The sequence below is a fragment of the Ptychodera flava genome, assembly GCF_041260155.1.
Source record: "Ptychodera flava strain L36383 chromosome 23 unlocalized genomic scaffold, AS_Pfla_20210202 Scaffold_24__1_contigs__length_23054250_pilon, whole genome shotgun sequence".
NCBI classification, from domain to species: Eukaryota; Metazoa; Hemichordata; class Enteropneusta; family Ptychoderidae; genus Ptychodera; species Ptychodera flava.
The window spans coordinates 16,287,597-16,311,517 of NW_027248278.1; the positions used below are offsets into that span (position 1 = coordinate 16,287,597).

The following is a 23,921-nucleotide window of genomic DNA, read 5'->3' on the forward strand; positions in this document are numbered from 1 at the left end:
AAACGATCGCAGCTGTCGCGCACAACAGGGAAGTGGTAACATATGGGCATATCGATTCATAACACTTTGATATTCTAATTTTCACATCCTGTAACAATTGCACCAAATAAAAAGGACACAAAATCCGCCACTCAAAATCCCTTAGCCAAACTCCCGCCATCGTGAATATGACAATTCTGAAAACTACAACAGAATAAAACTCAAAATACCAAAAGGTGTATACAATATCATGCATCTTAAACCACATTTCCGAACCAAGTGATATTTGCATTCATAAAATAATCGATTGGTCTCATTATGTAAAGTGAATGAATGAACTGTTTCAAAATTTGCAAAAGTGTACAATGAATGTAGCGTAATGGACAGAAATGAAAGTAGCCACTGATCTACATGTCGACGTATATTTAAAAGAGAGAGAGAGAGAGAGAGAGAGAGAGAGAGAGAGAGAGAGAGAGAGAGAGAGTCAATCGAAACGAATATCATAGAAAAATAGCTACTGATCATGGAAAATGGCAATGATGATGGTGTTGGTGGTGATGATGATGACATAATTTGAAAAATCTTTTGAAATAGAAAACAAAACGAGAATTATTAAAGATATAAGATTCTTGGAAGTTGATTTAGAACGTTGGAATAGGTGAGCAAAGAGGTAAACATCTGATGGCATTTTTATGAATTCTGGATTGCAAGGAAAAGAGAAGAAAGAAAGGGAGGGGGAGTGAGGGGAGTGAAAAATGACCCACGCTGTCACCGTTTTAACTCTCGTCAGTATTTCTCTGGTTCGCCCGAAACAATGACAGTGCATTGTGGACAAATTGTCACTGTCCGTCGATGCAAGATCTAGACATTTTCTTCCTTTGTGAATTATAGAATTCAGTGGACCTGTCGTTGTCTTCTTGCTATATAGCGGTACCACTCCTGTTATATAATTAAAGGGCTATTATTTGTAACTTTTGACCATTTTTTACCTCGGAAAATTCCATGTTGGAATCTGATATTTGTTGCAAAATGTTGTTATATGAAGAAACAAACATGATTAGTGATGTTATAGCCACACTAAACTGCTAATTTTGTTCAAACGTGTTGCCCTTCCGAGCTCGTTTGTTGACGTCTGGCACGCTCAGCGTGCTGCATGCTGGGCCACGGGGAGAACGCAGATAATGTTGACGCCGCGATCACGCGAGATGTACAAGTTCACTTATTGCGGGATCAAAACAACATCGCGTCGTGGATAGCCAGACATCGCTACGCAACGTGCTCGGCCAATGGACTACGACGTAAGTATCGGGCAGCTCTTGTAATATCAGTGAGAGAAAATGTAATTTGAAATAAAACAAAATAGTATTAAAAATGTAAAGTAACATTAACTGAAATGAAATAAAAAACATCATAATTTTTATAAGTAACAAGGTAAACCCGTCTTTTCAACTAGGTCGCGTCATATATTAAAGGGAGGGGGTGGTGGAACTGCACTCAACGGTCGTATGGGACCCTAGCGACCATATAAACACTGTACTCCTGAGTACGTTGGCGGTCGATGGAAGTTTAATAAAACATATTTGTCATAATGTACATCACAAAATTTTAATGTTTGCATGTATATGTCGACGTGATGCATTTAAGATAAAATACACTGTTAGTAAACAAGAAAGTCGCGCAGGCATAGCTCCGAATACCCCCTCTCTTCAAATAACACAATTGAAAACAGCAGTGACTCTTCTCCCGGCGTAGATGGCGATCTTTCAATGCAACGTCATCACCGAATGAATCCAAGATGGCAGCCTCCTTGGTGCTGTAAATGTGTAATGTGGCTAAATTTGATTTGACAATCGGCATTCACATGACCTGATCGGCGTCCATTCACCACTGTACCGGTGTATTAGCACGAATCCGAAAATACCGTGGGAAAATTTGATCTGCATATGTTTTCCAGCAACAGTTCACAGGTCGAGTCTAACAAGGATCCCGAGAAATTCGACGAGGAAAGCCAGCTGCCATCACATGGTCTCGCAGTGAATGAACACAATCAAGCCAATAAATCAAAGATGGCGGACGGCTCCAGGACGAAACTCCTAGTTTGCTTTCTCGGGATATTTGTCAGTTATTTCTTCTATGGTCTCGTTCAGGAGAAAATGTAAGTATCCCAGCCTGGCGGAGGCGACACGCAGGCGTCTAAAATTCACATATTGTTGTTCCCCTTTTGTGTTTGTGTGAAGGACTTCGCGTTGCTCACTCAGTGACACACACACACGTACTCCGTCAGTTAAAATCTATTGCTATGCGTGTCGATGGGGATGCAACCGCACTTCAATTTTATGTTCGTTTCACCGCAACGGTTTAACGGGTTACGTATTTATTGTGACACGTCAGACCATGGAGATAATAGAGAAATGTCTGATACCTCTATAATGGTCAGACAAGGCAAAAATCACGACCATGATTCTGTGATTGGTGCCGCGGTGTAGCCTCGGTGTGGAAGGCTTTGGATATTTGTCATCTCTTATTTGTCTTCATGTCAATGCTACTGATGATTGATAGAACCACATTCCCTCTAGAGGGACTGTGATTTAAAGCATGTAGGTAACTCCAAGGTATATGGCATGAAAAACTTTGAATCCGATGGAGGATTCCAATAGCACGTAATAGCCATTGGCAAATAAATTGTGTTGGAGTACTGCTTTACAGTTTGTAGATTCATGCATTTGCAATCAGTAAATATCATCAGGTCTGCTAATTTGTGTTAAAAAACAAAAGGTTCTGTTTAATATTGCCAAGGTAACCGTAAAATTTGAAACCAAGTGTCAGCTCAGTGTTCTGATGTTAGCACCAAAAAAAAAATACTGGAAATCACCCACTGAAGTAAAACTTTCTGAAAATAATGTAAAATAACACAATGTGCCTCTTCTTCGATCAGGCATGAGTTAAGATTATCAGATACAAACCTTGGATATGAACTGAAAGAGTCGTCCTAGGGAACCTCTAAAGTCTATATGTTGTCTCCACAAAATGGCTGCAGTGACTCCCTAGGTTACCAGTAATTAAATGTTAACTGCCAGCTGTTTCCACCAATGGTTACATTTGCCCATAGACAGTAGAGGGTACAGCATTCCCCTCTGCAGTCTATGGTTTGCCTGACGGAGACCCCAGGTCTCAGGTAGTTATTCACAACAATAGCTGGTTCAAAGATTTCTGTGAGTCAGTTCAATGAAACTAGGAAAAACAACTTGGAGCTTCACACAGTCTTATATCCCTGGCCATGCTTCTGAGAGCTTAGAATTAAATTTTTTAATTTACAAAACAAAAATAAAATTTTTAATATTCCTTAATCATAAGAATTTTGAAAGTCATAATTTAGTATTGTGCAAACACAAAGGTTTGTATAATACACAATGCTACATTGAAAAATAAATTCCAGTTGGAACTAATTGTTGTCATAAATACAATTGGACATTATGGCTGCATGAAATTGATTATTGACATAATGACAAGTTGAACAAAAAGTGTTTTTAAGATGGTTTTTGGCTAAAAAACATGAAAATGTATCAACAAACAAAATGATTTCAGGAAAACAATCTAAAAGGTAACGAGTAATGGAGCTTTAAAACTGTGTGGAAAATGTTACTGATGTATGTATTCTGTTAATCATAGGCTAGATCAAATTTATGATCATTTTTTCTTGTGATTATTATCCAGAGTTGCATACATGTATCTTGGAAAGGGATGGTATTGTAATTTTTTAAGTGCAAATTTCTGTTTTCTTTCACAGAACACGTGGCAAGTACGGTGAGGGAGATGACACAGAATTTTTCAAATACACCTTATCGTTAGTTTTTGTACAATGCATAATCAATGCCTTCATAGCCAAAGCAGGTAAGTACTGATATGCACTTTGCTGCATGCTTTCGATGTCCCCCTCCTCCCCCCCCCCCAGGGGAGTTACGTCGACATAATTGAGTAAGCATTCACTGATAATGGTCTGTGAGTGCCACCTCCTTGCCACCCTGAAAATCAATGCAGTGTTGACCAACTTGGTAGGATACAGGGTATGGAGAGAATTGAGAAATAAGAAAACGAACTGTACATCTTATACAGATCAAAAATGATACCAACATTGCACAAAGTTACAGCTATTCTCATAATAATAGTAGTACACTTGTAATGTGCCTAATCTCTGAGAACATAGCTCCAGGTGCAAAAACAAAGAACTCTATGTAAGAGGACATGTTGGCACTAGAGAGAAGGATAATTAAAAAAGTTTAAAACTAATGTTTAAAGAGAGAAGTCTCGAAGGAACAGCGAACGAAAGGAGAGCCTTGGAGTGATGAAGGTCAGAGGGAAGTTTATTTCGTAAATAGGGCCAATGTACCAGAAAGATCTCTTGCAAGGTCTTTGTGGAAGCTCTTGGAATAGTGAAAAGTCGAGAATCTTCAGAAGAGCAGAGTTGTCTTTTTTGGAGTGTAGTCTCCGTTTAGTGTAGACGTGTTCCATTGAAGAGGTGTCCAAGAGACCAAAGACTAATATTCATGGTCCATTTATTTTCACAGTTATCCACACATTGAAGCCAGCAGCAGACACCACACCAAATCCAAACTATGCTGCGTGTGCCTTTTCATACATCGGTGCCATGGTTGCCAGTAACTGGGCACTGAGACATGTTAGTTATCCAACTCAAGTACTAGGAAAATCTTGTAAACCAATACCAGGTGAGTTCAGCAACGTCTTTGCCTGTGCGTCTGTCTGTCTGTCTGTCTGTATTTCACACACCTCTGAGTCTGTCTCCCCGGTTTGTATCTCATTCTGTCAAGTCTCCATTTATAGATTCTGTTGTGCATTGTGGCAGTGTAAATCATAGTTACTTGTACATATTTCAAATCATGGTTACTGGTAGATGTAGTTAACTAGTACATATTTCAAATCATGGTTACTGGTAGACCTCATACATGTATTTAACTAGTACGTATTTCAAATCATGGTTCGCAACTCGTCAAAATATGGACACATCACTCGAATACGACGTGGTATCGCTCAAACTTCGTGTAATAACCCCTTTATCACACATGCATGTTTTGGTTATGGCTGTTTTTCTATGGACGTTCCGAAATTAGCGACAAAATCAACTGAAATCGACCTTGCTTGCTCATCGCTGCCGCGCTGTACTGATAAAAATTTGGTTGCTAAGGAGTGATGAGAACCGTATCACTTCTTGATATTATTCCGCTGTTGGGCCATTCCACTTCAAAGGAGGATTTATAGCACACTTTTGTAGCAAACAATTTAAATATTAAGATGTCGACACAGGTTTTCACACTTTGAAGAAGATTTATTTTTGGCTTGAAATGGCGGTGGAAGTAAAGAATAGGCTGGAGTGTGTAAAATGAGTGTGTTTTCGTGTTTTGAACCATACACTCATCCCTTCGCGAAATCGGGTCAAAATACTCGCGCCGCGCCAACTTTCGATTTCAAACTCGATCGAGCAGCTGATCAGCATAGAGCAAGCAGCTCTGCGACATCTATGAATGCACAGTGGATATAATAGCCGTACCAGTCAGTTTATCTCCAAGAATTATACATGTCCTCAGTCGTCAAATATGCCGAATTTACCATCTTAGAAAGGAATTTGTGAGCGGATTAGGGAAAACGTGAAGTGAGTACACTGTAAGCTGTAGCGTCGTAACTCGTTCGTGATTATGTTGCTGTACGAATAAAACATTTCAAAGGTATTTTCATCGTCTGCTCGTATATTTTCCTTACTGGCTTGCCTAAATAGAACTAAATTTCTTTCACAACAACGTAAACGAAAGTTTTACTTTCCCTAGTATCTTACATTGTCTCCGAAACCCACACCGGTGCCACCGGGCACAATCATGACCTGTGAATCTCACTGACAGACCTGTACAAATCGGAAAATTATAATATGTGCATATCGTCTGTCGCGAGTATTTTCAGTGCGGTTGGATTTTTGTGGCTCATTTATGGCAGTAAACGATGTAATTCACCACTCAGATAATTAAACTCGTCAACAGGAAACTTTTCATACAGCGGTTCTGTCAACCGAGATCGTAATCTTCGGCAGCGCAGAGAAGACGACATGAAAACACCACCGTATGGGACTGGCCGTGAACGATGACAGGTGTCGGGTCGGCAAAACATACACATTTTCAATGCGTTCGTTTGTATGTTTTTGGTACAACTGTACTTGTACCTAAGTGCAATGCCCATGAACTGACTGCAAACAACAAAATTTTGACCATAATCACATTCACAATGACGTTTCGGAGTGTCACAAGTCTATTCGCTCAGCAGTTTTACATGTATGTGAACATCCCAGCGAAGGTCACGCGTACGCGTAGCTGTAAGTAGTTCGGTTAGAGTGAAAATATAATTCGTATTTTCACTAGTTAAAATACGGGTTCATATTAGTACCGTCTAAAAAATAGGAGAATGGCAATACAGGCATAGCATGTATGATAATGATATGAACTAGTACATATTTCAAATCATAGTTACTGGTAGATATCATAATGAACTAGTAATCATGGTTACTGGTAGATATCATTGTTAACTAGTACATATTTCAAATCATGGTTACTGGTAGATATCATAGTGAACTAGTACATATTTCAAATCATGGTTACTGGTAGATATCATAGTGAACTAGTACATATTTCAAATCATGGTTACTGGTAGATATCATAGTTAACTAGTACATATTTCAAATCATGGTTACTGGTAGATATCATAGTGAACTAGTACATATTTCAAATCATGGTTACTGGTAGATATCATAGTGAACTAGTACATATTTCAAATCATGGTTACTGGTAGATATCATAGTGAACTAGTACATATTTCAAATCATGGTTCCTGATAGATATCATACTAGTACATATTTCAAATCATGGTTACTGGTAGATATAGCACATCTCATCATAATTCTGCCCTGACTAACAAAATCCTTATTTATTTATTTTCTTTTCATTTACAGTAATGATACTGGGAGTAATATTTGCAAGAAAGCAATACAATCTAGCAAAATATTTATGTGTGCTCTTGATAGTGTTAGGAATAGCCATGTTTATGTACAAAGACAATGTGTCATCTGACGGAAACGACAGTTTGTTTGGTATTGGTGAAATGCTGTTGGTAAGTTCAAATGTGTTGTTTACCCTCTCTTAATAGTATGAGCCTTTAAAGTGAAAGACTTTTAACTCTTGCTCAAATTTTCCTCAAGGAATCTTTCAGCCATTCTCTTTCAAAATCAAGAATAAAATCTGGAGTCACAAATTTTGGTACTAGGGAAACAAATCACGCAAGATTTACCAATGTTTGAAATTTAAAATGGCCTCCACCCCTGTGTTAACTCTATGGAGAAAAATAAAATTTCTGATTTTCAAGAAACTAAGAGAGTGAAAGTTTTTCTTACTCAAAGAGCTTCAATATGAATCCTGACAAGAGATACATCAGAAAAGAATGAAAAAGTTTGAGAGTCCAAATATCTGTCTCCGAGGTGCATTCTACCTTAAGGTAAAGTGCACAGCGGGAGTTTTTTTTGGACACTCACTTTTTTTGAAAATATGCTGCTAGTATGGGCTGATTTTGAAAACACTGGAGTGAATGACATTTTCACCTGTTTGATTGTTTGTGAATATTACAGGATGTGTCAAATCAGCGTACAGGCACATTGTTGGTAATTTTGGTTTTAGGATGTAGAGTATATTTGGTGATGGATAATAATTTTACATAGTGAGGTTATTCAATTACGATTGTGCCCGACTAGAATTTCATATTTGTGAATTCTTTTGTTTTTCCCAGCTAGTATCCCTGACACTAGATGGCGTGACGGGAGCATTTCAAGACAGAATGAGGACAGATTACAAAACAGGGGCATATGCCATGATGTTTAACATGAATATATGGTCAATGCTGTATCTAGCAATAGGTAAGTTACAAGGACGTGACCTATGAAAAATTGTTCTTAGATGAACATGTTCCTGGCTAGAAGTGGATGGAACTTTTTGTGTGCAAAGACTATGGCTTGACTCATTGTCAAGGAAAAATAAAAGTGATAATTTCTGTGTAATTTATGTTAACCAGCAAAGGATTAACCCTTTCACCACCATGGTTTGACCCAAACCCACTGTTATCAACTGGGATCCTGGAACTGTTTATTGGGTATTTGGGGTGAACAGGTCAAATGTGTAAACAGATCCAGTATGTGTTTGATGACAGGTGGTTGAGCCTTTTCTGTTCAAATTGTACAGTGAAACCTGTCTAAACTGAACCCTGTCTAAACTGAACCCCTTGCTAAGTCCCACTCCAATAGAACTCTATATTTAAAGAACCTCTATAAACCGAACACCTCTCCAAACCAATTTACTCAGTGCGTTTAGGGTTCAGTTTAGACAAGTTTTACCGTATCTCAAACTTGAAGTCCAGGGTGTAGTCCCTTATTTGTGAAAATACGATGATACACAAAGGAAAACCTGTCTAAACCGAACCCTACAGGGACTGATACAATTGTTTGGTTGGAGAGGTGTTTGGTTTATAGAGGTCCTTTAAATATAGTTATATTGGAATGGGACTTGGAAAGGGGTCCAGTTTAGACAGGTTTCCAGTTTAGACAGGGTTCGGTTTAGACAGGTTTCACTGTATATTGTAGGGCCATGAAGGCAGCATATTGATCTGATTTTCAGAATGTGTAATATAGAGTTCTGTTGAATGGGAATTGGAAAGGGGTGAAGTTTAGACAGGGTTCGGTTTAGACAGGTTTCACTTTTTATGATAGGGCCATGGAAGGCAGTGTATTAGTCTGATTTTCAGAATGTGTAGACTAACCATGGCAATGACCGGAGCATCACCATGGTAAAATTAAAATTTTCTGATTTTCACACTTTTCAGACTGCTACATTTTATTGTTTTGTTTGCGTTTTTTTGTCAGGTATTTTGCTGACCGGAGAGGGGGGACCATTTTTGGGTTTTACATCGAGGCACCCGTCAGTTCTGCCGCTAATGATTCTCTTTGGCTGTACCAGTGCTGTAGGTCAAGTAAGTGATATATATTCACTCTGTCCTTTTGCTTTCTTCCCAACACTCTAATTGTATTGTGGATGTCACAGTCCACGTCAGTCTGTACTTGACTGAAGTACACTTGGTCCATGCTGTGCTATAGTAAACACCTATTACCTGTCATGAGGGCTATGGCGCCCGTCTATTACCCCGAGGGGCCGTGTGTTACCAGAAACACATCGCTATTCCCCAAGGCTGTAGGCCAAGGGCTATAGCGATGTGTTTCGTCGATGAGCTGTTCAAGTCCTATGCTGATGGAATGTTGGAAAATGTTGGAAAATCTGTTTTAGAGAGACCCCGTCGCTCATCTTGGACGCACATAACGTTCTAGTCACCTGCCATTGTTGCAAAGTTGCAATCGACACTATGGTCACGTGACTGGGCACTTTTCCAAATTTGGTCTGAACTACTTCCGTAGGGAAATAGCTTTTCAAAAAATACCGTCTGACGTCACTTTTGTCGATTCAGTGGGGAATAGACATATCTATTTTCTCGTCACGTGACGTATTCTGGCGAAACGTGACACGGAATGAACTTGTGGAGTGTTATAATAAAATTTAACACTATCCCAGGGGGGTATGTCTGTACTATTCATCACAAAGGGCACCCCCAGACAAGCACTGATTAGTACCATAAGGAAATGGGTACACTGTTCTTCAGTTATGCCAAGGTGTCAGTGTACAATACACTTGACATCCTTCTTCACCAGACACATACATCTAAACCTTTCTCCCCCAAAGATTGGTGCAGTCCCATTGTTTTCAATAGGATGACCATACCAGGTACTGTGAATAGAGGTATATGTATGATGAAAGCGTGATGAGTTTATGTATTTTTTTTATTACAGGTATTTATTTTTACAACAGTGACAACATTTGGACCACTGACATGCTCCATCATCACAACCACTAGGAAATTCTTCACCATCCTTGCGTCAGTTATCATCTTTGTGAACCCCCTGTTACCACGGCAATGGATGGGTGTTGTCATGGTTTTTGCGGGGCTAGGATTGGACAGTATCTACGGAAAAACTCATACCAAACCGAAAGACAACACGGCAAAGAAGTAGGTAGTTACCATGGTGATTGGCATCCCTAGAATCGAGTGACACCTGGCGTGATTTGTCTTGCTTTTAATGTGGGGTTTACCATGGAAATTGTTGCTATGGAAATGGGAAATGCGAATTTCAGAGGATCTTTCTCCTTTTCTGAGTTTTCTGTTCAGTGTCCACTTGTCTTGTATTCTTTCCCCACCTTTTAATTTCATTTCATTTTGTCATGTTTTATTCCAGTAAGAATTAGTTCTCATTAAAAATTAACACATACCTATACAAAATCTTCACTTGTGTGTTTTGTTCCAAGAATATTTATTCCAAATGATTTGCATGGTAGCAATAGACAAGAACAAAGCGTTTGTACATAAGATAGGCAGCAAGTAATCAGTAATGAAATGTTTTAGCTCATTTGTGTGCATTTAGTATCTTAAAGGGCCGTGGATAATAAAACACACGCACAGTAAATGCAACTTATTGTGTTAGGCCTCAACCCCCTTCCCCCTCTCAATGAAAGTGTGGAAATGCGAAAGTCCAACCAAGCCTCATTCTGTATCAGTATATGTACAATTGGTGATTACGTTGCTATGACATCAGGGATACACTACCCTATCCCCCTCTACAATCAATCTTTGTTCAGCGAAAAACTTGACAATGATGCAACCAATTGAATGAGATGAATTGAAACTGTGTATCAACAATGATTGTTTTTGTGTGTTTTTTCATATTTTAGACCTGCACTAAACTACATGTATGTCAAAAGGATGCTGGTGTAGCACTGGTGCCACACTGGCCTGGTACATGCCAAACAGTATAGTGTGATATTTGCGATACATAAAACATACAGCGAGATGTTGTGATATAAAAACATGTAGTGCAATGTTTGTACATGGTAATAGAAATACTGCCTAACCCCCTCCCCACTAAGTGCAGAAGTTGCGTGTTCCGTGCACTTGTTTTAATTATCCATGGCCCCTAAAGATATCAATTGTTAGACCATAAAGTTGACCAGTTAGTTTCACTGAGGAAGTTTGTCTTGGGATATTTATTGCTTTCTCAGAAAAGTGTTGAGTCTCTGAGGTAGCAAAAGCAAACTGCTGTGGGATGGGGGTTTTCATTAGAGATCTAGTGCTCCTCAGTAGACTTGAATATCCGTTATACGAGGGTCATTCCCACACTTGCTTCCTCTGTACTGCCCTGGAGTGATGGATTGTCAAGATGAACCCTCCAAGACAATAGTGAATTGTAATATGGCTCTTTTTTGCCATTTCCTGTTTGATTGGTGGAAGAAAAATGCTTTGCAGAATCCACTTGTTATTTCAACATTTGTAGAAACTGGATTGGAAGTGTTTTTGTTTCACTGCAATAGCCTGAAATATCAAAACAAAACTTGCCTCTACAAAAGACGGCTTTTGAAAATATTTGACTGGTAACAAAATTTTCAATATCATAGTATTTTGTTATTTTTGACTATTTATAGAGTAGCAAATGTGACAATGGAAGTTTGTGATGATAATGTTCATTTCATGGTTTGGCTGTCATTCCTTTAGCGTTTTGTGAACACCTTGAGATAATTATGTATAAGAGAAAATAATTGAAAACACTTTGTGTAGACTGCATTGTTATTGTTGATAAGTGAATTCTGGTCCAGACTAGAATTCAAATGCCAACAATAATGCGTTTTACAGGTATTGATGCCATTTTTACAATAGTCTTTAGACTGAGCACATATACTTAAATTTGCACTTTTATCAAAACACTAGTTATCTTTTGACATATTTTCAGAGAATATATTTGTAATACATGCATCAATGAATACAAAATTCTCAATTCGCCCCATTCCGTAGCCTACATCCTGGTATTTTTGTTGATATGAATCAAACTGTTTGATTCATCACTTCAAAACAGTATGTTCGCTGCATTCTGCATTTTCATTGTGTCTTCAAAGTCATAATATGATTTTTTCTCAGAGACACAGAGCTTAATAGGTGGATATTTGGCGGGTCTCTCATCTGTTGTCTGTCGTCAATTGTTCAGTGTCTGTCAATTTTTTACCTTCCAAGCAGCTGCTTCAAAATGGCTAGTCTGATTCCTTTAATATTTGGAGTACAGTTCCCCAGGGATGACCTTTATCAGCTTTCTTCAAATTGTGATGAAGTATGAAAATTTGTATTTTTGATCGATAGCTTCAAAGGGATGATCAAAATGTGATATTTTGAAATTATGATGAAATCTACAATTTTGTATTTTTAGGACAATTTTTGCCATATTTGGTCAAAAAATTTGTTACTCTAAAAGTACTTGATATTTGGTATACAGGTTCCTAGGGGTTCTCTTAATTTGATATATTGAAATTATGTTGAAATCTGTAATTTTGTATTTTCGGGCAATTTTTGCCATTTTTAGGCCAAACTATTTGTTTTTTCAAAAACTCGTCTGATAGCTTAGATATGTGGTAGACATGTTACTCAAAAAAACTACTTTGGTAGCTTCAATATTTAGTATACAGGTTCCTAGGGGTCTCTTAATGTGATATATTTTAATTATGATGAAATCTTCAATAGTGTTTTTTTGCAGCTATTTTAGCCATTTTTTGTCAGGCCATGCTGAAATTAGCTATCAAAGATTGCCACTTTCTTCATCAACACATGCATCATAAATAGTTTTTCTTTACATAATACAGGGGAGCTCAATCAGCTTGTAGGTCCTTTGTTTACAAATGAAAATATTGAATTTCAAATGTATCATGTACATAAAAATATGCCAAGAAGTAAGGTCATGTATGAGTGATGAGACGGACATATTGACACCAATTTAATGGAATTGAAATAAAATTCATTTCTATATTTGGACTATTTTAGTGTAGTTGTGTATTATTAATTTTTTCCTCCTTTTTCTTCTTTTGGCATATTTTCTGAGGAAATAAGTTTGCACTGCATGCCTCCATTATTAGAAAATTTGCAATAGGCCATTCCATAACGCATGTCCTCATCGTAAATCTGTGTCTAATTGTGTATTTCTCTAAATGAATATCTGTGTGCACTTTTGTATTTTTATTTATCTGTTGGCATCAGTTTCTTTAACAGGAATTTTTATCCCCTTTATATTGTCTCTCCCCTGTCTTTATTTGTCCATTTTTGTTTGTACCCTTGTCATTCATTGTCCAGTATCTTTCATCTACAGTTTGGGCTTCTTTCTTTTCTTGATGATTTTGTTTTCTATTTTGATGCTTTGTATTTCTTTCTCTGTACCCTGCTTTCAGTCTTCAATATCAATCGGGTCTTTGATAAGACCATTTCACCCTTGGGAGTTCAGTAGGATATTTGGCTATTGATCAGATTCTGTAATTATATTTTACAGAAAGTGGAATGTCCATGCATGATGGGTAATGTTAAATCTTTTTTTGTTTTGTGTCTTTTCTTTGATTTCAGACCCAGCTCTCCCCATGAAGTGTAGCAAACAGCAGACAAGTTGAGTTTTTCATCATCAAACTTGCCTTCACACCTTGGTGATACCGTGGTTTCTCAAACCACCCAGACATTATATGGTGTCAATTTCTGTTTGTTGTTGACTTCATTTGGAAAATGCTTGGTGGTGGTAGTTGCTGTTGATATCTTTCAAGCATAGTTTTGGTGGCAATTTTGTGTTTGCTGGGGAAACCATTGCTGCTCTGTCAATTGAAATTGCAATTTCTGTTTGATGGGGCCACCTTTCACACCTGGTGATTGATGGCGTAACTTGTATCACACAACTCCTTTTTTTGAAACCCTCAACTGCTGTTTTGTGAGACTGCATATCTTGTGGACAGGTCCACACTCACAATTGATAGTGATGGATTTGGGTCAAACTATGTTGGTGTATGGGTTAGTAGTGTGGTTGAAACTAAATGTAGAGAAATGGGACAGGAAGGGTGAAGTTGGTTATATAATATCATACTTGATCTTCTATTTTATCCTGTATTTATATTCTGCATCATGGTAGTCACATTTATAATGATAAGAACCATTTTTGAAAAAATTGATAGTGATTAAAGATGAAAAATGTCTTCACGTTTTCATTTTTGCACCATTTATGGCTCTCCTAGAGCTGTAATCACTGTTTTCATCAAATGTGAAAAAGACTCTATACAATTAGAAACAGAGAAAACAGTAAATCTGCAGACTTTTTCACCTTTCATTGCAATCAGTTATTCAGGAATGATTCTTGCAGTGTTATGTGTCAAAATTATGAAAAAACAAAACAAACAAAAGAAAAATTTGTATTGTTCACTGAGAAGTTCAAACAATTTTGAACAATTGCAAAATGTACTTAATCTGTACTTAGAATCTACTCAATACAGCCATATTCACAGAACATGCCTCAGCAATGTTTTGTCTCAAATTTTTAACATTACCATTTATTTATTTTCTTAGGTACTATTTTAAATCATAAAAGACATTAAAAGCGCTGTACAAATACAAAAAAATCCAAATTAAGAAAATGCATTACATTGAATATTAAATACACAGTTCTTTAGGCTCTAGATAATCAAAATTCTTATGGCATTAAGCACTGTTCTTGTCCTTAGCTTGTTTTGCAGCCTGTGGAATAAATAAGTTTTCAAAATCTTATTTCGTGAAAATGGAAAATGTTACATTTCCTCAACACTGGACGAAGTGGCCATTTTAAATTTCAAATAACGTTAAACTTTCATCATTTTTTTCCTGTAATTCCAAACTTTGCATAGTGACTTGTTCTTCACCGGGAAAGACAAAAGTTTCCTTGTGGAAAGTCTGAGCAAGAATGCTAAAACTGTTAGGAACGTGAAATTGATGTTGCCAAGAGATTACTCAGCTGCTTGGACCACACACAGTACATACTTGTATTCATCGTAAGATGTCAGCTATAAGAATATACGGCTAGTTTTCAATCGGGTTCGAACCTACAACATACGGCATCAGTCGCCTAGCGGAGAGGCCACAGAGAGAACCGCTCGGCTAAATCCCCACTCTCATAAAGAGTGGTTCAATAGCCGGCTAAGTTGTTACATTTTTCTGACTGAGACCGCTCCACACGTTGTAGAGTTCGTGAAGCACTCACTCACGCATGCTCACTATCACACATCGCACATACAAACTTTATCGAGGCGAAGAAACGAATTTCATCGCTTTAACTGGGCGAACGATAAGAAGTATTAGGTTTATGTTTTTAAGCGATTTTGAATGAGAAATACTTCTGTATCATCAGCTGATGTTGATTTCTATGGATCCTGCTGGTGTCGATTAAGATTTGTGATTGTCTTATGTGACCTTGCTGTCATATTTACTTGGCTTTGTAGGTTGGAACTTCTGTATTTGTGATTTGCCAGTTTGCTTCTTTTCTGGCAGACATCGGCAGCACAGCACTGTCATCCATTGTTTGCTGGTAATTGCAGCTAAGGACGTGTATGTTGACTGTTATTTTGTGTGTTGAAGGTGTTTCAATGTTAGTTGCTATTTGCAAATTACATATTTGACACACTGAAAAACAGTATCTAGCGGTAGGAGAGCAGCTTCATGTTGTCAATGTGAACTTACTCGGTCGCCACAAACTTAGAGGGAGGGCGTTGTTGGAACTGCACCTGACCGAATTTTGCTTCTATAAACAATGTATTTCATGCACGATATGTAGATGCATCACGTCAACATAGCTGCAACATTAAGATTTTAAAAATTTTCATAATGGCATACATATTTAACTTTCATCAATCCCCAATGTATTTGGATACAGTCTTTACATTGGTCGCATGGCTCTTGTGAGTACAGTTCCAATGACCCCCTTTAAAGGAAATGTATGTTTACTTTTCTATAGTCTGTTAAACGATATTAGTGGCTGTTTGTGATATACAAATTTGACCGAAAAGTCTCTGAGAGCTACTTCAAGTTGTCCAACTTATATCATTCAGTCACCACCAATTTAAATATTTTATCTATGGACCTAAACAATGACACTTCAGCCATGTTTGTTCATTTAGTAGCACTATACAATTTTGATTCACGTTTTTCTTCTGTCTGCCCCATGTGGAAATCGATGGTTGGTTCATATAAATGCAGGTGGTCAACTTCCTTATAGATATGCTTCATTGTAAAATGAGAATGCAGTATTGTCTGGCGCCAAAGCAATAAAAATGAGTGTACAAATGGCTGAAACACGACGTGACACCTTTCAAAGGACAGAAGAAAGGTATTATATTCCATCGCATTACATTCAAATCAGCAACCTAAACATTTGTGTTAAAAGGAATTCGGTGCAATAAAGTGTTTTCATAGCTTTCAATTTCTTGATTTTCATTGGAAACATGCAAGAAAGTACACCAAACAACAGAAAAAACTACAAAGGACTTTTGACGATATCCAAAGAAGCTGACATGTCTCTTTTACCATATACAGCTGTATGTAAATTTGCATTACCATATATGGGCAAATACATGCAACTCGGCAAATATGCAAATATCTGTGTTGTTTACCATGATAGTGTTTACACTATGTATTTGAATATTTTGATCTTGTATTTTTTGAGTTTTGTGTTTGTGTTGTTGGTAGCCTGGACCCTATTATCCGCTCTTGGCCTTCGTCCACACTCTGATGGAATGTTGACAAAGGCCAAGAGCGGAGAATAGGGTCTAGGCTATGTTGTTGGAGGTTGTAAGGAAAATTTAGAAATCAACTTTACATAAATGTAAAAAGAGAGGAAGTTATTTAAGCAATGAACGGTAAATTAAAAATGTATTTACGATAATATTTGCGCATTTCTTTTTGTTTTGTTTGTCTATTTTCAAAACTTTTAATCCATGAGTTACAGCCAAGAGAAATGAGATTCTTTGAGGTGTGGGAATGTCGTAGCCCTTGCTAGCACACACGGGACCTTTGAAGACGCAAATTTGAAACTGCCAACCAGGTACAAAGTGTTTGGACCGTGGCTATATAACGGCCTGTTAAATTCTTATTCATGTCAGGTTTATTTGATTCGTGTTTGACGTTATTTTTAGTGATGAACGAACATACCAAATTCACATTTTCAACTACAGAGAGAATATTGAACGTGGCAATTTTGGCGATGATGTTTATTTTTGGTTATGCCTATTCATTTTTAGCTCATATTTGGTGTGTATATAAATACCAAAAAGAGCTTATATGGTGAGTCGGTGGCGTCTGTATGTCTGTGTGTTTTTTAATTCTAATCACGAGCAATGTTTCACGTTGGTATAAATGCTGTGCCACTTTACTTAAACGGGAAATTACAGAACCGTGGGTGCACAATAGGGGGATTACTGATGACGCAGCCGTTTGCTTACTCTGGGTGGGAGTTTTTGAATTCTCATAGCATCACTTTGACCGTATGAAAAATTTAAATAATCATGATGGGCACTTTTGTTACATATTCAAAGAGGGGTCAAACGGTCGTACAGGGAACACATTTTGAAACACATGCGTTCTCCGACAAAAAATAGAACATTTGTTCAGTTTATTCTCGAGTCATGGTCAGTCGCTATATATTCACAGACATCATATGCAACATTCAATGACAATGAACGCCTGAAACATGGCAAAATTATGGGATTCTGGGACCAAACATGACACGTCCGATCAGTAGCATGGCTTTTTTGATATTTGCATAGATTAACTAAAATCCGGCTTTTATAGGGGAAGTTCCTGTTTAAAAACTAGGGAGCTCTTCGACTAACCTACAATTCTTACAACAGTATGGAAGCATGTATTGCGATTAAGGTAGAATGCGCCTCGGGGACATGTATTTGGACTCTAAAACGTTTACAATTCTTTGGTGATCGACCACTTTTGGGGGCTCATTTGGAAGTTCTTGGAGAAAGAAAAGCTTTCACCGTCTTTGTTTTTCGAAATTAAAAAAAAAAAAATTTTCTTCATGATAGAGTTAACACAAGGATGGCGGCCATTTTGAATTCCAAATAGATGTAAATAATTGGTAATTTGTTTCTCTAGCATCCAAATTTGCGCGGTGACTCCCAATTTTTTGTAAATTATAATGCTACATTGTTCCGTTTTGACCTCTTCATTGTAGTGTTTACTATCAATGTAATACATTGTTACCTTTTATTTGAACATTGTAGTGCTTCCTATCAATTTTATTAAATAAACAGTAGACTTAATTTCGCAAGCGAGATTTTAGCAAGATTTTGTAGCGCTTATAATGGAACTCGAAAAAATCGTCAATAATGGTCACATCCGCACTCGCGGCGAAAATATGTAATTCTGCCGGCCTCCCTATATCCAGATATGAGGTGGAATTGCAAAAAAAGTGCGAAGATAGCACGCATTTGTAACATATATCCTTCGAGTGACTTTAAAATCACCCACCAGTGGATGAAGCCGCTTCTATTCTCGAGTCGTACTGAAATGGTTCATGGTTGCGTTAGGTCTCAGGATCAGGCATTGTGAACTATCTTGAATTACAAGAGTAAAGATTCGCTCTGTAAAATGTTTGCGTCATATTCATTCACCACTCAAACTAACGTCAAAAGCGAATGAAATAATCTCAAAATGCATGACAATTTACTTAGCCGTTGTCAGCCACAGACATCAAATAATGAAATGCTTATTTCCGAAATTGATTGAATATTCACGTGGCCGTCTTTAGCCACGGGCCATCCTCTCACGGGTTATCAATTCTAGAACACCCAAACGGAATATGTTTGTAAAACCACAACCTATCATACACAGAACACAAGCGACATAGAACAATTTGAGCAGTCGCACGCCCTGCCTGTATAGCGTCTGCGATACAGCTTTCCAGTCTGACTCCTGCACTGATATGCCATAAACAGGCCAAAACCAGACCATGCCAGCTCGCTTAGTCGAACTACGCTCTTGAAAGATTTATCAATCGTTCTACTAGTCGAGCAATCTTCTATCGATGGAAATATCGATCGATTGATAGATCAGTTCATCGATCAATCAATCGGTCGATCTATCGATTGATCAATGGATTGATCCATCGATCGAGGATAAATCTATCCCTATGAATCTATTCCCATGAATAACTTGATCCAATACATTATTAGTTGATTTGATATGTTATCGGTAAATTTGTTGATACGTTACCAGTTAGGAAAAATTACTACGTTATTGGTAAATTTTTACTACGTTATCGGTCAGAAAAAATTACTACGTTATCGGGTAGGAAAAATTACCGATTAGAAAAAATTACTACGTTATCGGTTCGTTACTACGTTATCGTTTGATTTATTACGTTATCGGTAAATTTTTGCTACCTTATCGGTTAGTTACTACGTTATCGGTTGTAACAAGTCCACGGTCAGTTATATATAGAAGTCACACACTATAATTAGGGAACAGCAACTTCCGGAGAGCATATTGTCCACTCCCTGCGCATCAGAATGGCGGATAAAGAGCTACCGATGGTGACCGTGTTCAGCAAACTGCAAGGGGTTGAAACGCTGTTTCAAACGTTATACCCTGACATCCCCGTGAAATTCGTCGAAGCATATGGTCGGAAAGGTGAGCGGGCTACGATCTGGACTCATGAGGTCTCTCCGAACTGGAAGAAATACATAAATCTACTTATGTCATACACGGAGCCATAGGTATTCCCACGATGATACAGCACGCGGGAAATAGACATTACTTTCAAGTGCTCAGCACAGCGGTAGGCAATATGGCAACCTAATTTTGACAACGTTTGTTTGAGTTTGCTCAAATCGAAAACCTTAACCTCTAAATTGAATAATGTACAAATACATCCTAGTTGAATTTTTTTCTGTTTTACTTGACGTCGTTGACAATACGTGTCACAGCAGCCGTCAACTCTGTGTGCGAAGCTGTGGTATCGGAAACAATGCCAGTGAGCAACACTTAAAATACAAGCCTGAAATATTTTTTTCATCAGATGATCCATTTGGTTTACTTAAGAAGCTATCGGAAGATGATATGCAGACGCTTCAAGAAGCTGAAATTCTGCTCACAGACCCGCACACCGTACGTACATTGATATATCAGTTACCAAAGCTGAAGTGGATGCAGAGCACATTGACGGGTAAGAAGGACACAACCAAACAGGACAATATTCCACAGTGATATCTTATAGTTCAATTATCATGTCTAATTTCAAAGAGGAAACTAGTCCCATACGCCAGGAACAAACATGATTTTCATACGTAGTGGCAGACGAAAATACGAGTTTAAGGTAGTATGCGCCTCGAAAGTGAAATATTTAAACATATTTATTCTTCAATGAAACTTTGAATCATTCTCTTACCAAATCAACAAAAAAAAATCGGGGGGGGGGGGGGGGTGTCACCGTGCAAAATTTAGAACTAGCGAAACAAATACCCGATATTTGAAATTCAAAATGGCCGCCATTTCTGTGTTAACTCTATTAAAAATAATAAATTTAGGATTTTCGAAAAACTAAGACCAACACGATTGGAACTAATTTTGGATAATTGGATGGTGAAGTAATGTCTGTTTAACCTGCAAATATAAGCTCATCTGCTTTTTTCTTTTACATTATACACTTGCTTTTATGAGTTATTTGTAATATTGCAACAATCAGCTATACAGCACCTAACACCTTTGAGAAATTTGAAAAATTTGAAAATCCAGTTATCCCAAATTAGTTCCAATCTTGTTGACGGTGAAAGTTTTCTTTCTCCAAGAGTTTTAGAATGAGCCCCCACAAGTCGTAGATTTAGAAACGAATTGTCGAATTTGGAATTTGAGTCTGAATATCTGTCCGGTGTGTTTTGTACGGTGACTCTCGATTTTTATTATTGATTTGCTACGAGAGTGGTCGAAATTTTTATCGAGGAATGTTTTGCAAAAGTTTTTCTTTCACTTTCGAGGCGCATACTACCTTAAATAATCCCCTTTGTCTATTTGTTTATACGATTGAATCAGTAAGCAAGATAGTTACCTGCCAGACTTCTTCGACAAACTGGTATTATATTTTTTTCACAGGAAAGCATTTCCTTGTCCTTTTCCTCCAAAACAATGATATTTGAGCTACTGATAGGATATATGACGAGATATATTAAACTACGTTTATGGATATTTAGCTTCACCATCAAAAATGCAAAACTAATGAAATAGATTGACTGTTCTTTCTCGTCTGTCATCCACCAACTATACACTTCTTTTCTGTAATGTGCGGTGAGAAATTAACCATAGTTGATTGGCAAGTCCTCAGGGATGACTTGACTTAGATTTATTCGAATGATGATAAAATGTGGATACGCAGGCACTTTGGGCTTATTTTCTAATCTAGTTATTCTAAGCTAGTTATTCATTGCCATTATAATATGCTTCAATTGCTGGAATCCGGCAATCTGATTGGCTGGAGCCGGGGTTTATATTCTCCACAAGAAGACCTGCGCGCCGCGTAACATTTATGAGCTCGCGCAAATTTCGAACGTCAACTTGAGAGCTCAACGCGCCCTAATGTCGAACAAGTCTATGGCTTCAGATTGATTTTGATTGTTAAATTTTAGTCTAGTGCAGCTTGACGAACCAACAAATGAAGAGTTTCTGTAAGCAGTGGAGGTTATGTTACACAACAACATAATTTTTTAAAGTTTTTTGAGCGTTTTTTTGAAGTAAAATTCTTCAAGTTCGATGTCTAATCGCGATATCAATGCGTTTCGTAACCGTATTTTATGAATTCAACTGTGCACGCGCGCGCGTTCTGAAACGTTCTTTTTTAGAGTTTGTATGCGGCTGGGCGCTCCTGAACTCTCGTTCCAACTTCGGCCCTAAATAACGACATTGTCCACTTGTTTTTAACTTAAGCATATTATAATTAGAGGTTATAAACGGCAAGCGAGGGTATTTGGTTGCGGATATAAGACCTCTGGGGTGAAAATTAGCATATTTGGCGGGAATATTATATGCAAATTTTCACCCCCAGAGGTCTTATATCCGCAACCAAATACCCGAGCGCACCGTTTATAACCTCATTATAATATGCTAAAGTTAAAAACAAGTGGGCAGTTTCGTTATTTAGGGTCGAAGTTGGAACGAGAGTTCAGGAGCGCTCAGCCTCATACAAACTCTAAAAAAGAACGTTTCAGAACGCGCGCGCGTGCACAGTTGAATTCATAAAATACGGTTACGCAACGCATCGATATCGCGATCAGACATCGAACTTGAAGAATTTTACTGATAAAAAAAACGCTCAAAAAACTTTAAAAACTCATGTTGTTGTTACATAGCCTCCGCTCCTTACAGAAACTCTTCATTTGTTGGTTCGTCAAGCTGCACTAGACTAAAATTTAACAATCAAAATCAATCTGAAGCCATAGACTTGTTCAACATTATGGCGCGTTGAGCTCTCAAGTTGACGTTCGAAATTTGCGCGAGCTCAAAAATGTTACGCGGCGCGCAGGTCTTCTTGTGGAGAATATAAACCTCGGCTCCAGCCAATCAGATTGCCGGATTCCAGCAAAGCAAATAATAATGAGGTTATAAACGGCAAGCGAGGGTATTTGGCTGTGGATTAAAGACCTCTTGGGTGAAAATTAGCATATTTGGCGGGAAATAATCACCTCGCTTCGCTCGGTGATTATTTCCCGCCAAATATGCTAATTTTCACCCCAGAGGTCTTATATCCGCAACCAAATACCCTCGCTTGCCGTTTATAACCTCTAATTGTCTTCGTGGTCATTTCTTTCTTGTAATTTCACGTGTTTATAAATCTGTTTACAGCTTTGTACTTAAGACTGAACCAACTAGTAAATAAATAAAATGAATCATTAAAGGTATACAGTCAACAGTAATCTAAATATGCCCCTATATGGTCAAAGGGGCGTTCATTGGTATTCAAATACCCATGTGAGGGCGCTGTTTTTCAAAAGCGGCCACCCACTTAAAATCTCTGATTGGTTAGATTTTTCCTTTCCATGGTAACTGTGGCAAAATTAGACCAACTTAAAATCTCTGATTGGTTAGATTTTTCCTTTCCATGGTAACTGTGGCGAAATTAGAACAGGTGACAGTATACCTTTAAATAAAGTGGCCAGTATTTGATACGCGATGTACACTGCCATTACAAAGAGAGAAATATACACAATGTGTTTTAATGTCTCTCCAGGTGTGGATGGGATGTTCGAATACCTTGACCGATCCAAGCCTTTTCCTGCATACAAACTGACCAGGTTTGGTGGTGTGTCGGGGATTCATGTGCGAGAATATGTCATAGGGCATATCATTGCCCATGAAAGGAATTTCACACAGCTGAGAGAATGTCAGAGAATTTGTAAATGGTATGTTCTTGTGGCAAATGAATAACCTGTGTAATGTCTGTCCGCGGGTGTTTGATTGACTAATTGTGACCTCTTGCGTGGCTGTCTGACTGTCTAATGTGCTATACCTTTCTTCCCCCCAAAAGGCAGAGCACACAGTTCACATCAGTTTATTGGACTGGATGGGATGGGGTGGGGTTCGATGGGTAATGTATATTATTGCCTGAATACGTGAGTTAATGTGCCCGAAAGCAGGTGACAATTTGCCCGACGCCAGGGGGGCAAATTGTCTCCTGCTGCATGGGGACATAAACCCATGTATTCAGGCAATTTATATCTTTTTTATTACATGCCTCTTCACAGTTAATTCTATGTGGCATTTAGTTACATGCAGGGCATTTTCAAACAATTTTACCATTATCGACCAGCATCAAACAGATTTTAACGAAAGTCAACTTGGCAGTGCGCGCATGGATATTGTACATCCAGCGTTAAACACCTACTTTGAAGTCAAAAGCGTCGATGGACTTTACTGAACCAAGTAACCATGGAAAC

The 23,921-nt window shown here is 38.0% G+C and overlaps 1 protein-coding gene and 1 long non-coding RNA gene across 2 annotated transcripts in view; both read left to right on the top strand.

The window, feature by feature from the left end:
• Positions 1 to 23,921, top strand: part of LOC139124946 (uncharacterized) — a 477,972-nt gene that overhangs the window by 430,286 nt on the left and 23,765 nt on the right. The window lies entirely within an intron of this gene.
• On the top strand, positions 1,763 to 16,871 carry LOC139124645 (solute carrier family 35 member B1-like). The gene is made up of 9 exons (XM_070690769.1): positions 1,763 to 2,134; positions 3,767 to 3,870; positions 4,545 to 4,703; positions 6,986 to 7,143; positions 7,813 to 7,939; positions 8,939 to 9,045; positions 9,914 to 10,131; positions 13,549 to 15,014; positions 15,295 to 16,871. Exons 1-8 carry the CDS (start codon positions 1,923 to 1,925, stop codon positions 13,571 to 13,573), a joined length of 1,110 nt encoding a protein of 369 aa, XP_070546870.1. The 5' UTR covers positions 1,763 to 1,922; the 3' UTR covers positions 13,574 to 15,014; positions 15,295 to 16,871.